The 15,822-nt window shown below is 36.1% G+C and overlaps 1 protein-coding gene across 8 annotated transcripts in view; it reads right to left on the bottom strand.

Annotated features, from left to right (window-relative positions):
• Positions 1-15,822, bottom strand: part of MYO6 (myosin VI) — a 635,235-nt gene that overhangs the window by 499,098 nt on the left and 120,315 nt on the right. For all 8 annotated transcript variants that reach the window (XM_053710463.1, XM_053710457.1, XM_053710460.1 and 5 more), the window contains exons 2-3: positions 15,053-15,197; positions 14,602-14,671 (exon numbers count right to left, since the gene is read on the bottom strand). In XM_053710463.1, coding sequence (XP_053566438.1) covers positions 14,602-14,671; positions 15,053-15,169 — 187 coding nt within the window. In that variant the 5' untranslated portion in view covers positions 15,170-15,197. The remainder of the gene's footprint in view (positions 1-14,601; positions 14,672-15,052; positions 15,198-15,822) is intronic.

The following is a 15,822-nucleotide window of genomic DNA, read 5'->3' as shown; positions in this document are numbered from 1 at the left end:
TTTATCTGCCTATATATATATTAAATCATATATAGTATACATCTTTGTAGTGTATAATTTATCCCCTGGCCTTTTTTGGCGCTGTATTCAATACTTCTAATACTATCATTAATATCTTTCCTCAGCGCAGCGCATTCCGTCTTAATGCAGGATTTAACCTGGTTGATAAGGGCCTCCATTGCTTTTAATGTGACAGGGCCATCCTCTATATGTGGTTGTGCTGATAACCCTGATGCCATACATCTGCTGGCAGGGGATGCCGGCATATGTATGGCATCAGGGTTATCTGATAACTCCTCCTCTTCACTATATACTTGAGGTTGTTCTGTTTTCATATTATTATTATCAGCGCCCTTAAAAAAGGTACTCACAGAGCTTGGTACCATGCTAGATTTTAGGTTTTTGTCTGTTTTATTGAGTCTGCGCTGTGCCATGCTGGCAAGTTATAGATAAGTCTATTTTGATACAGGTAAAAAAAAAAACAGAGACTCTTTCCTTATTATTTTATAATCCTTGCAGCTGTCACAAACAGTACCCGTGACTATGATAAGTAGTAGATATATTAGGGAAGGGGAAAAAAAGGAAAAAAAGAACAATCCCTGCCCCTTCACTGGAAGTCAAATCACCACTGTATATATCAAAAAGTTCTCTAGATGCCCCTTTTATATATGTTATTGGAGCTATAATAAATGCTTGGGGCTGCCTAAATATGTTACTTATTTATGGCATGTGGAGCTGGTCTTCTAAAATACATTTGTCTGCCAATGACATGCATGTGGGCTGTTTTTGATCGTTCTCACCATCCTTTGCCTCTGCCTCTCCGATATTTTACTTGGCCTGCCACTTCTGGCCTTAAGAATTGTGCCTGTGGTCTTCCATTTCCTCACTATGTTCCTCACAGTGGACACTGACAGCTTAAATCTCTGCAATAGCTTTTTGTAGCCTTCCCCTAAACCATAATGTTTAACAGTCTTTGTTTTCAGGTCATTTGAGAGTTGTTTTGAGGCCCCCATGTTGCCACTCTTCAGAGGAGAGTCAAAGAGAACAACAACTTGCAATTGGCCAACTTAAATATCTTTTCTCATGATGCACCCGTCTATGAAGTTCAAGGCTTAATCGGCTCACCAAACCAATTGTATGTTCCAATTAATCAGTGCTAGGTAGTTACAGGTATTAAAATCAACAAAATGACAAGGGTGCCCAAATGTATGCACCTGTCTAATTTCGTTTCAATGCATATTGCACATTTTCTGTTAATCCAATAAACCTTATTTCACAACTGAAATATTACTGTGTCCTTCAGTTATTTGATAGATCAAAATGAAATTGCTGATCCAAACACCCAATTATTTATAAATTAAAATCATGGAAATTGTCAGGGGTGCCTAAACTTTTGCATATGACTGTATATGTGTATGTATGCATGTGTGTGTGTGTATGTATATAGATCAGTGCCTTAAAGAACAAGAAGAGTGACCAGTCAGTGGCAAGACATTTTCTTGAGGCCGGCTACACGGTAAACGACCTAAGATTCGTCCTGATTGATCATGTTCCCCCCCTGAGACGTGGGGGTGATCAGAACAAGATACTTTTACAAACTGAAGCAAGATGGATCCACCGTCTTAATACTGTATAACCTAATGGACAAAACATGGTCATAGACTGGTATTGCTTATGATATCCATGACTGGTGTCTTGTTAAAGTGAAGGTCAATTTTCTAGGATTCGACCACAGCTTTATACATTTACTTTTTAATAGAAATTATATATAAAAGTTAAACCTTTACTATCGCAACTCCTCCCACCCACCACTTCCTTGTTTTCCAGTTGTGACGTATGGAGCGGTCCCACCTGCTCTTTACGTCATCCCAAACGCGTTCACAATACTACTGCTAATCTGCGCATGCGTATATTGAATCAAACCGTGCATGCGTTAAACTCTGTGTTACTGAAACATAGTATTCATTGAATGTATGGATACATTCATTGACTACTATGCGATAGTACTATGCAATATTATTGCTGTTTTGTATCCAAGTGTATCGGGAGAAATTAAAGTACGCATGCGCGTCTCATGAACGAGCATGCTAAACAAAGAGCAATATTGTCAAACGCATGCGCATAGAGAGCTATTTGTTTATACGCATGCGCATAACGATGGAGTGACGTTTTAAGAAGGGCCTTCATTCCCCCGGGGGGGAAACGACCATTAGTGGATTGAATAGGACTAGCCTGTCAATCAAATCGATAAAATGGCGAGCGGAGGACAGAAAAATAAAATTCACGATTTATAAGGTAAATAAAAATGCAAACGGGTATGAATGAAGGTTGGACTTTTTTTTGAACAGGTATAGAACCGCGAGAGCGAGAAGGCTAAACTCGACCTTCACTTTAATGAGGGTCCATGATCTGACAAACTATATGAGAGTCCCTATCCATTAGTTGGAACTGCGGATACTGTCCCTTTCATTCTAGGTACGTTAGGATGGGTAGCCACTGGTAGAATTATGGCTATTTTCAATTCTTTTCCGAGGGTCCCCTGTCTGTTTACAACACATTACAGTCCTTCAGACATAATCTAGCCTAATTAGACGGCCCATACGTCCACCCCTATGTAAGGCTTGGATTTCCCTTTCTGGTCAGATTCATTTAAATGTACTTTTCCCACTTTAGACGTTATATATTATTGGGCAGGAGTAGTATATCCCCATACCAACACATCTTTGTATCTTAGGTGCATATTTCAGTCAGGGTGTCAGGGTTTTTCCCTGTTTTGTTTGCCATGTGCTGCTGGCAGCCATTTTACTCACCTCTCTTCCTGACTATGGTGCATTGTGGGGGATGATGCTCAATTCCTGCACTTCCTTTTATGGCCAGACTGGTGTGCATCATCCATGTGAGACAGGATGCAGTCTCAGAATTGTGATGTCATCACTTATTATTTAAAGGGCCTCTGTTCAGTGTGCTCTGCCTTTGCATTATCTCCGACCTGTTTGTGAGAGTTCCTGTGTTTTACCTGGCTGCCTGACGTCCTTCTTGGTTCCCGATTCCCTGCTTGTTCCTGACTCTGCTGTTTTCCTTGTTCCTGATTCCGGCTCGTCTGACTATTCGCTTTGGCTCCTAACTCGGCTTGTCTGACTACCAGCTCTGATTTTGATTCCTGGCTTGTTATTTGACTTGTGGACTTTTTATTATTTTTTGCTATTAATAAAGGTGTGATTATTTTTGCACTTCTCGTCTCAGTCTGATTCCTGGCACCCTGACACAGGGTCTGTTGCCTTTAGCAGGAGGGCTCTTTTAGCCTGTTAACTGTAAATTGTACTACACATGTATATGATTAATTAACTCAGTTTTTCTTCAATAGATCTACAGGCTATGCTTTACTATGATGGCACATTGCTGGTTGGAGCCTCCCACCTAACTCGTCCTTCTGATTAGACACCCTGGTGAATACACTACATCACTGAACGGTGTGTTACCATAGTAACGCAGATGCCAATCTATGAGTGGACCCTGAATACATGTGACATATCTCCCTTTTGCAGCCCAGTGTGAGTGTTGATATGGCGTGTCACGGTCTGGCCTAGTAAGTTAGTATTTACAAGTATCAATTTTATATATATATATATATATATTTCAATCATGGTTAGTGTTTGGCTGAAGTTATTTATTATCAATCAACTGTGTCTGGATTCTGAGTCATGGGGAAAGCAAAAGAATTGTCAAAGGATCTGCGGGAAAAGGTAGTTGAACTGTATAAAACAGGAAAGGGATATATAAAGATATGAAGAGAAAAAACATTTTGGTCCAGTGTGATACCTGGGGCGAGCCTGGTGTCCTGGCGGAGATACATAGACGATGTGCTATGTATCTGGAAGGGGGATCTACAGTCATTACAAATGTTCATTACTCATCTTAATAACAACGATATGAATATCATTCTCACTCCAGACATACACAAAACAGAAGCTACTTTTTTAGATTTATCTATTTCAGTGAAAGAAGGAGATATTTACACCAAAACCTTTTTTAAAAATGTGATACCAACACATTTATTAGACATGACAGCCAACATGACCCCACATGGCTTCGAGCTATCGAAAAAGGTCAATTCCAACGCATCAGGCGTAATTGCAATACTTTGGAAGACTATGAAACACAATCTACCATGCTTAAAACTAGATTTTTACAAAAAGGCTATAAGTGTGAACAACTAGAAAGGGATAGACAACATATTAAACATCTTAGTCGAGAATTGACACTAAAAGGCCAAGCACACAAGTCCACACAGGATAATACTTTTCCCCGCTTTATAACCACTTACAATTCAGGCCATCATCAAGTTAAGAACATCATAAATAAGCATTGGCATGTCCTGAAAAGTGATGATATTTTAAATGAGATCTTACCATCTAGACCACAAATCACTTTTAGGAAAGGCCACAATTTAAAACAGAAATTAGCTCCCTCATTAATAAAAAAGGAATGAACCCAGAAGCCCCCCTAACTATCGCGAACCTCCAAGGCTTTTATAGTTGCGGCCACTGTAAGGGTTGCAACTATACTAAGCGAGTAAATAAAACCTTCACCTCCACTGTAACAGGGAAAACATTTACAATCAAACATTTTATAACCTGTAAAACTACCAATGTGATCTATCTTTTACAGTGTAATTGTAAAATCCAATATTTGGGACAAACTACCAGATTTTTAAAAACCCGAATTTTAGAACATCTTAATAAAATAGAAAAAAAACATGAAAATCATGGGGTACCCATCCATTGCAATTCCTGTAAAGATTTTAAAAGAGAATTTTCTTTGGTTAGGGATTGAAAAAGTATCTACACATTGGAGAGGGGGTACAATTGAAACACAAATGGACAAACGAGAATTATGGTGGATTCACACGATGAAGACATACAATAATTGGGGTTTAAATAAGGATATTAAGATAGCAGCATTTATATAGCACATGCATTCTCTCTTCATTCACTTTCTATTTTTCATTACTTTTTTATATTCCTTCCATTGATCCTCTGTTTTCTATTCTTAATTTTTCATATATTTTTATTTTATTTTTTCATATTTTTTATAATTATTAATATTTTATATATATTTTTTATTACTTACCAAATTTTTTTTATTTTTTTTCCATATTTTGCAGTTTCATTTTAATTTACCTTTTCAAATTTATCTAATACTCCCTTTTTTTTTTTTTTTTTTTTATAGGATAATACACATACACAAAATACACCTTTTTCTTTATTTAGCTCACGCAACATCCAATTTATTGGATATTTAGATGCACTAATCATTTTCACATTATACTAATAGTTTGAGGGGGACCTTTAAATAAGTCTTAATAATCTCACTTAATAGACACATAGATAATAATTGACACTTGTAATAAGACAAAAGAAAGAGATTGTTTTTTCCTTTTTCTTCCTTTTACTTACACCATCCTCAAGATGATTCACATATTTAATATATGAATTTTATTTAAAATCGAATAAAGTCAATTTTTGTACTTATAATTTTTAACAACATTGTTTCACATAAAACACAATTAGAGGTTTTAAAACATCTATATGTATAAGATTCTTTCTATTCGAAATGCCTGTATCTAAAAGGATATAACTTGGAATTCACACATAAGTAACGTTTACGCTTTTGTTTTTTGTTTCTATTTTGGTCATATACAATTAAGAGCGTATACTGTTCATTTTTATTCATTTTTTACAGAATATAGACTTTTTTGGGACTTTTTTTGTTAAAGACATTTCCATACGAAAATGGACCAATCAGAAACCACTCTATTCACAACATACAGACGTCATACAGCCGCAAATAGATTGGATAACAATATCACATGACCACAGATCCGGACCAACTGAGGAGTACTATTACAACCCATATACATCACCATCTCTGTTTTGCAAGGCCACATCACGATTGGACGCATTAATCACATGATATTATAACCGGACCTGATTTAGAACTTCATGTTAAGAACTACCTGTTTGAGAACTCATTAGACATATATTCTTTGATTGGTTGGCGCAACAAAACTGGAATTTGATTGGCTAAATTTCGTATTGATGATGAACGAGAAATATAAAATCGCCAAATTTATTTCAAAAAGCGGCATTGAGATTTTAAATTGTTTTGATTTGAAAGTTAGTTCATTATCAATATATCATTGTTTTTATTTTATTTTTAAAAAAATACTATGTAAATCCAACTTCCTGCTTGGAACAGGAAATTGGATAATCAGTGCACCTGTATATAAACCGACTTGTCAGATACAGCAGACATACTCAGTAATTTGTCTTTATCAAGAGCAAAATTTAAAAACAGAAATAAAAAAGTGGTAAAGACGTTTAAACGTTGAAACGCGTTGAGATATTAAAAAACATATTTTTTATGAAAGTTGAAAGACTGCTGACTTCTTTCTTCGCTGTATCAAGCCGGATTTCCTGTTTTTAACGAGTAAGTTACTACTTTGTTTATTCTATGCACACTGGATTATTTGTCATTGGAGTCTCCATCTATTTACAGCCAAATAACAGGCTTCACAGGAACACCACACATCCTTCTTTAGAGACATACGTTCTTGGAGCCGAACTGCTGCAGCATATGGAGTGAGTATACTGCACCCATATTTATCTAGTAGCTATATACACCTCAAGCCCTTTTTTTTCTCTTCATTATCAGAGAAAAAATCATTTTACAGACCAGCGCCATCTATCTTCCTACAACGTTCTATCTACACAGTCCTAGAGGAGAGACTGTAAGAAGGCTGCAGTCTACCCTAAAAGGAGAGTATTAGTTCTTAGTTTGTAAACACATCTGTTTATCCATTAACATTGTATATTTATTCACATTGTGTATACTTTTTGCTTGTATTTCCCATATATAAAGATATCCAATGAATTGAGAATGCAAATCAGCAGTGTCCAAACTCTAATAAAGAAGTGGAAAATGAGGGGTTCTGTTAAAACCAAACAACGGTCAGATAGATAAACTAAAATTGCAGCCACAACTGCCAGGAAAATTGTTCTGGATGCAAAGACAAACCCACAAATAACTTCAGGTGAAATACAGGACATGTGGTGTGGCTGTTTTAAGATGCACAATAAGGAGGCACTTGAAGAAAGATGGGCTGCATGGTTGAGTTGCCAGAAGTAAGTTATTACTACGCAAATGCCACAAAGTATCCTGCTTACAATACACCAAACAGCACAGAGACAAGCCGCAAACCTTCTGGCACAAAGTAATTTGGAGTGTTGAGACCAAAATTGAGCTTTTTGGCCACAACCATAAACGCTACATTTGGAGAGGAGTCAACAAGGCCTATGATGAAAGGTACACCACTCCTACTGTGAAACACGGATGTGGATCGCTGATGTTTTGAGGATGTGTGAGCTACAAAGGCACAGGAAATTTGGTCAGAATTGATGGTAAGATGAATGCAGTATGTTATCAAACAGAACGCCTCATTTTCCACTTCTTGATTAGAGTTTGAACACTGCCGATTTGCATTCTCAATTCATTGGATATCTTTTTATATCCCTTTCCTGTTTTATACAGTTCAACTACCTTTTTCCCCACAGATCCTTTGACAATTCTTTTTCTTTCCCCATGACAAAGATGCAAGGGTCTGTCAGGAGTCCAGAAACTCATTGACCCTGAATACATGTGACGTATCTCCCTTTTGCAGCCCAGTGTGAGTGTTGATATGGCGTGTCACGGTCTGGCCTAGTAAGTTAGTATTTACAAGTATCTATTTTATATATATATTTCACTCATGGTTAGTGTTTGGCTGAAGCCATTTATTATCAATCAACTGTGTCTGGATTCTGAGTCATGGGGAAAGCAAAAGAATTGTCAAAGGATCTGCGGGAAAAGGTAGTTGAACTGTATAAAACAGGAAAGGGATATATAAAGATATCCAAGGAATTGAGAATGCAAATCAGCAGTGTCCAAACTCTAATAAAGAAGTGGAAAATGAGGGGTTCTGTTAAAACCAAACAACGGTCAGATAGACAAACTAAAATTACAGCCACAACTGCCAGGAAAATTGTTCTGGATGCAAAGACAAACCCACAAATAACTTCAGATGAAATACAGGACATGTGGTGTGGCTGTTTTAAGATGCACAATAAGGAGGCACTTGAAGAAAGATGGGCTGCATGGTCGAGTTGCCAGAAGAAAGTCATTACTACGCAAATGCCACAAAGTATCCTGCTTACAATACACCAAACAGCACAGAGACAAGCCTCAAACCTTCTGGCACAAAGTAATTTGGAGTGTTGAGACCAAAATTGAGCTTTTTGGCCACAACCATAAATGCTACATTTGGAGAGGAGTCAACAAGGCCTATGATGAAAGGTACACCACTCCTACTGTGAAACACGGATGTGGATCGCTGATGTTTTGAGGATGTGTGAGCTACAAAGGCACAGGAAATTTGGTCAGAATTGATGGTAAGATGAATGCAGTATGTTATCAAACAGAACGCCTCATTTTCCACTTCTTGATTAGAGTTTGAACACTGCTGATTTGCATTCTCAATTCCTTGGATATCTTTTTATATCCCTTTCCTGTTTTATACAGTTCAACTACCTTTTTCCCCACAGATCCTTTGACAATTCTTTTTCTTTCCCCATGACAAAGATGCAAGGGTCTGTCAGGAGTCCAGAAACTCATTGACCCTGAATACATGTGACGTATCTCCCTTTTGCAGCCCAGTGTGAGTGTTGATATGGCGTGTCACGGTCTGGCCTAGTAAGTTAGTATTTACAAGTATCTATTTTATATATATATTTCACTCATGGTTAGTGTTTGGCTGAAGCCATTTATTATCAATCAACTGTGTCTGGATTCTGAGTCATGGGGAAAGCAAAAGAATTGTCAAAGGATCTGCGGGAAAAGGTAGTTGAACTGTATAAAACAGGAAAGGGATATATAAAGATATCCAAGGAATTGAGAATGCAAATCAGCAGTGTCCAAACTCTAATAAAGAAGTGGAAAATGAGGGGTTCTGTTAAAACCAAACAACGGTCAGATAGACAAACTAAAATTACAGCCACAACTGCCAGGAAAATTGTTCTGGATGCAAAGACAAACCCACAAATAACTTCAGATGAAATACAGGACATGTGGTGTGGCTGTTTTAAGATGCACAATAAGGAGGCACTTGAAGAAAGATGGGCTGCATGGTCGAGTTGCCAGAAGAAAGTCATTACTACGCAAATGCCACAAAGTATCCTGCTTACAATACACCAAACAGCACAGAGACAAGCCTCAAACCTTCTGGCACAAAGTAATTTGGAGTGTTGAGACCAAAATTGAGCTTTTTGGCCACAACCATAAATGCTACATTTGGAGAGGAGTCAACAAGGCCTATGATGAAAGGTACACCACTCCTACTGTGAAACACGGATGTGGATCGCTGATGTTTTGAGGATGTGTGAGCTACAAAGGCACAGGAAATTTGGTCAGAATTGATGGTAAGATGAATGCAGTATGTTATCAAACAGAACGCCTCATTTTCCACTTCTTGATTAGAGTTTGAACACTGCTGATTTGCATTCTCAATTCCTTGGATATCTTTTTATATCCCTTTCCTGTTTTATACAGTTCAACTACCTTTTTCCCCACAGATCCTTTGACAATTCTTTTTCTTTCCCCATGACAAAGATGCAAGGGTCTGTCAGGAGTCCAGAAACTCATTGACCTTTTATACACACACACTAATTACAAGCAAACAGATCACAGGTGAGGATGGTTACCTTTAATAGCCATTCAAACCCTTTGTGTCAACTTGGGTGCATGTTATCAGGCCAAAATCACCAGGGTATGTAAACTTTTGATCAGGGTCATTGTGGTAGTTTCTGTTGTCATTATGATTTAAAAAGAGTAAACAGTTGATTGATAATAAATGGCTTCAGCCGGACACTAACCATGAATGAAAGAAAAGTTTTTGTGTTATCATTCATATTCTCTGAAAAATGGCCAAGAAATCATAAATTCTGCCAGGGTATGTAAACTTATGAGCACAACTGTGTGTGTATGTATATATATATATATATATATATATATATATATATATATATATATATATATATTTTAAAATATTTTACTAGGAAGGATACATTAAGATTTCTCTCGTTATCTATATATATATATACACACATACATACATACACACACACACATGTATAGCGATAGATAGATAGATAGTTTTAACTAGACTAGTGGTCCAGTCTTTTCTGCCAGCCACCTAAGTAATATTTAACTGCACCAACATTCTAGCCTTATCTTAAAAGTTAATTAGACAATAAAAATGAAATGTTCATAATCAGATAGAGAATGCAATTTAAAACAAGGTTTATATGTACTTTTATTACCTAATGTGCTTTGTTCTCTTTATATCCTTTATATAAAAAATACTTAGGTGGGCACAACATCAGCAATACACTACTGGAAGCCAGCTGCTGATTGGTAACTGCACGTAGATACATTGTGTCATTTGCTCACCCAATATATTCAGCTAGCTTCCAGTAGTCCATTGCTACTTCTTCAATTTAAGAGAGAACAAAGTAAATCTAAGAAGTAAACTGGGATGTTGCTTAACCCCTTAACTACATAGCTGTTTTTTTAATAGTTGTTTGTATCTTTCTATTTCAGGAGGCCTGCAGGAGGGAATAAGGTCATAATAGTGCGGGCTTGCAGGGTACGTTGTGGTCGTTAAGGGGTTAAGCACTGTATGCTGGTTTCATGTCTCTTTAACGTTCTGCATTTTGTTTTCCCTCAAGATACAAACATTAAATGACAGTGGACTGGAAAAATGTTTGCATCATCTTATACTAACAAAACAGAGTAGAATCAACACTTGCTAGACATATGGGGTAAACAAAGTAATATAATCATGTATGTTGCTATATCATCTCTTAGATAAAAATTGACACCCGTGGCAAATTCTGTAGTCTGGATTAGATTTCACATTTTTCTTTAATATATTAACAATACATATGAACTGACATCTCATTATCTGAAGCAATTTAAAAAGTATAAGGTGCAATGCTTGACGGACAAACAATACAGACGACAGGGCACACTCATCTAATTAAAAAGCTAATATTAAGGCTATAGGTCCAGTCTATGATCAGCAGACTGTACATGTCTTTCAAGAGCTCTTTTCTAAATATTAACAATTTCTCACTTACTAATCTTCATTCCTTTCTGATCACAACCACTTTCAATTTAAAAAAAATATTAATGCTTGTAGAAAGCACATGGTGTCTTAATTTGTATACATCAAGCTTCTAAGAAAATAAAGAGAATTTGAACAGTTTAAAAAAAAAGATATCCTCTAGCAGAGCAATAAAGAAAATATTTACGAAAAAATTAACTTCCCTGCCACTGCCACATAAAGCAAAGCTATAATGTATTTAACAGAAAGTAGTTTACATAAAAATAGAACAAAAAAAGTAACCAGCTACATTAAACATGCTAGAAAATTCAGAACAATCTATGAGGATAATTATCTAAACTTTGCTGGTTCTGAAGTGGTTTTTCACACCTACCCTCGCAAGGGTTGCCCTCATTGAATTATCTTAAAGGGGTGTAGGGTGAAGTTAGATAACTGTTATAGCTTGGCAAGTCTGGCACATAAATTGTTCTCTTGAAGACTGTGTGCAAATAAACCATGTGTAAAACAATAAATTGCTTGGTGGACAGCATTTAGCTCACAACCCTACAAAAAGTAAGCCCTTGCTAGAATGTTTTAAAGGGATGTTATGTTAGCACAAGAGACAGTCACCACTCTCATATGGAACCTTACCATAATGTATGAATATGGCTTTGAATTGGTAATTCAATGCAAATTATATATTGTTACTTGAACTCAGAAAAAAATACAACATGCATTTGCTTCAAGATACAGGTAACATGTTCCCCACTTAATGCAAAAGGTAAACAAACAAAGAACCATTGTCTAGCCTTTTAATAGTATTTTTTGTTAAATATTCTATCCTCTTCACAGTTTTCATTTTCTTCTACTTTTAAAAGCTGATAAACAGTCTTAATGAATTTGTGTTGCATAGTAGAAAATCTGACATGAGCCACTGTTGGTGTTTATCTAGATATCTATATAATACCATCTTCCTGGGTGTCACTGATAACAATGATCATGTAATGTATCCTACACAAACTTAAATGACTTGGATCTCCCAGACTTTTCTTGTAAACTGATACTACTCTTGTCCAGATCTTGTGGCCTTACAATATAATTCTGCACTAAAATCAACACATGACAAAATTGCACCCTTGGTCTATGAGTAAGGCAGAGTGAGCCGAAACGCGTGAGACCGTGTTTCCTGCCCCCTTCTCTTTGTTTTTAACTTTTGTATTGGATGGCTTTAATAAACATTTTGGATCTTACCCCCGTGCCCGCTTTCATCTATGTCTAAAGCTGCACCCTCCACAGTTCGTAGTGCATCATCCACTCAATGACAACCATGGCACACCAAACAGATCCACTATCTTCAGAGGTGTTCATGGACTAGTGAAATCACATGATGATTTGCTCCATTAAATAAATCATCCTTAAAGCATACAATTCCGCCCTCATCCTAGCCAAGTTACTCTCTTTCTCCTCCAACATATCAACTCATTTACTAAACCCCAGAAGGCTGTTTAAAACTCAGTCCAACGTCACCTGCACCTCCACCCACCACCAAACTCACCACTCAGATTATCACTGATCATTTTAAAAATAAAATTGACACTATTAGAATAAACATCTCTCCCTCCCATATCTCAAAGAAACCCCTTCTACACATATCCTCTATTAATAAAACAGTTTCTCTCCTATAACAGAAAATGTGGTCTTCACACTCTTATCTCACAGCCTGTCCACTTGACCTATTCCATCAAGACTTCTTCCCTCTTGCTCTGCTTCTTTAACCCCTCCCATAACTCATCTCTTTAAACATGTGTTAATCACACAAATCAAGCATGTTTTAATTACACAACTCATAAAACAAAAAAGCCCTCACTTGACCCCAGCACCAGTTTTAATTATCGGCCAGTCTCCTTACTTCCCTTTGCCTCCAAATTATTAATAAGTGCATTAGATATTTTGAAATAGCGTAATAAGTGCATTATATATTTTTAAACAAACCTGCAAGCTTACATTGTACAAAAAAAAACTGCAAGATCCACAGGCATAAGATGTTTAGAGAATACAATGATTCATTAAAATTATGGGGGGGGGAGATAAAAAACTGAAATTAAAATCCTCCATGTCTCAAAATTAAATCAATGTAAATATTTGCATAGGAAATTAGTATATCTAAGCAAGTATCCCCGCTTGCTCCCAGAAATTCTTAATATGCAATGTTTCCAATGCACAAGAGAATTGTGGGTAAGATAAGCAAATTAGGTATGCAAATTCTCATTTTTTTTGCTTCAAAAATACTGTTTTAACACAGCGATCCTTTTAAACAGGAATATGACAGCAAACCAGAAATCACTCACTAGACAGCCTGTTTCGTTCTTTTAAGAACTCATCAGTAGGAGATAGATTTCTGATTGCTGCATTGGAAAAGCTATTTTCATGGTTAAACCAAAATTCATTAAAATTATGGGGGGGGAAATAAAAAAACTGAAATTAAAATCCTCCATGTCTCAAAATTAAATCAATGTAAATATTTGCATAGGAAATTAGTATATCTAAGCAAGTATCCCGCTTGCCCCCAGAAATTCTTAATATGCAATGTTTCCAATGCACAAGAGAATTGTGGGTAAGATAAGCAAATTAGGTATGCAAATTCTCAGTTTTTTTGCTTCAAAAATACTGTTTTAACACAGCGATCCTTTTAAACAGGAATATGACAGCTCCCCCCCCATAATTTTAATGAATTTTGGTTTAACCATGAAAATAGCTTTTCCAATGCAGCAATCAAAAATCTATCTCCTACTGATGAGTTCTTAAAAGAACGAAACAGGCTTGTCTAGTGAGTGATTTCTGGTTTGCTGTCATATTCCTGTTTAAAAGGATCGCTGTGTTAAAACAGTATTTTTGAAGCAAAAAAAATGAGAATTTGCATACCTAATTTGCTTATCTTACCCACAATTCTCTTGTGCATTGGAAACATTGCATATTAAGAATTTCTGGGAGCAAGCGGGGATACTTGCTTAGATATACTAATTTCCTATGCAAATATTTACATTGATTTAATTTTGAGAATACAATGATAAATGCAATCAAACTTTATAGACAGCCTTGTTCAATCCTTTGAATTTTGAGCTCTTGATCGTGATTTCAACTTTGTTTTCAGAAAATACATTGTACAATAAATACAAGTTTTACAGTTATGATTTCCACCTTTTGTGATATACACAGCTATCAAATAACAGTTTGCCTTTAGAGAATCCCGTGAAGGACCTTATAGCACCTGATCATTTTAGAGAATCTCACCTCAACCAGGTCCTAAGTGTGTTTGTGTGTGTATATCTGAGCGTAAACAATTTTCCTTCGTCAATAAAGTGTTAGAATTTATAAATAAATATGGTATCAATACCAGTACTCACAATTGTCTTCTACATGCTTTGTTGTGTCTTCTTCAGCTGGAAAAACTTGGTTTATAGCTGCCAAAAAGGTCTGTGAGGAACAAATTACAAACAATGTGTGTTATAGTTTTAGAGAACAAATTTGCATGCCCCACACATGAACATTCTATTTTAGAAACAAAACATTTCACAGGTTTTTCACAGTAGTAGTTAATAAAATGTGTACCTGAACAATTCTATTTACCTGTTTAATCTTTCTATAAGCTAATTTCACATACATCAAAATACTACATTTATTTCATGGAATATTTTAATTATTTGTTTCACCATGTATTGTGCCTATGTACAATCAGTGTCGTAATAAAAAAATAGGGCAAGTCACTTCTTTAATACGTTTAATTCTAAACAAAATCAATATATGGGTATATAACAGCCAATAAAGGCAACTACAGCCAGCTAGCTAATAGCTCACCTTTCCCTTTTGGTTTAAAGGTTCAATTGTCAATGAGTCTGGCCCAATATCCACAATATTACCCAACTGAAATCCATCAGTTGGGTGTGGTGCCCACACCGGCTTCCCATCATCCATGGTGCTCCGCAGCTAAATTCACGTATTACTGTAGACAAAAGAAAAGAATAATTCTCTATTATTCTGTCTCTACTGTTGTTCAAGACTGTGTTTAGTTTCATTTTGGTCTTAAATAATATTTACATTAAATATTACACATAAAAGTTATATTAATTGATAACACTCCTTGGGTTAACTAAAAAATGAGTTTGTATGGGAATGTTCTGATCAATTTGATATCCCTTCTACAACATTATGCACAGAAATAAAACAAAGTATCTTCAACCTTATGAACACAAAAGTGCAAACACAAAATGCTCTATTGAGTTAGAGAATTTAATTATTGCGCCATTGCTCGCATATAACTATGTTTTTAAGCTTCTGCAAAGGTGTTAAACAGTTAAAGTCAGCTCCAGAACACATCTGCTGAGCCAATGACAAGAGGCATATGTACATAGTCACAAATCAACAAATATTTCTCAGAATATTTCCCAGTAATGCATTGCTGCATTGGAGCTTACTTTAACAATGTGTATAACCTCGTTATATGCTGCATCTGTGTAATAATACAATTATTTAACACATTAGAGCATTTTCTTCATGCCCCTTTAAAACCAGACAGCCATACAGAAGGCAAAAACAAGCAGAAGGTTAAATTGCAAACTCTTGGTTGG

Source organism: Bombina bombina, chromosome 4, assembly GCF_027579735.1.
Source record: "Bombina bombina isolate aBomBom1 chromosome 4, aBomBom1.pri, whole genome shotgun sequence".
Taxonomy (NCBI): Eukaryota; Metazoa; Chordata; class Amphibia; order Anura; family Bombinatoridae; genus Bombina; species Bombina bombina.
Note: the sequence above shows the minus strand (reverse complement) of the source record. Positions and strands in the feature narration are given on the sequence as shown.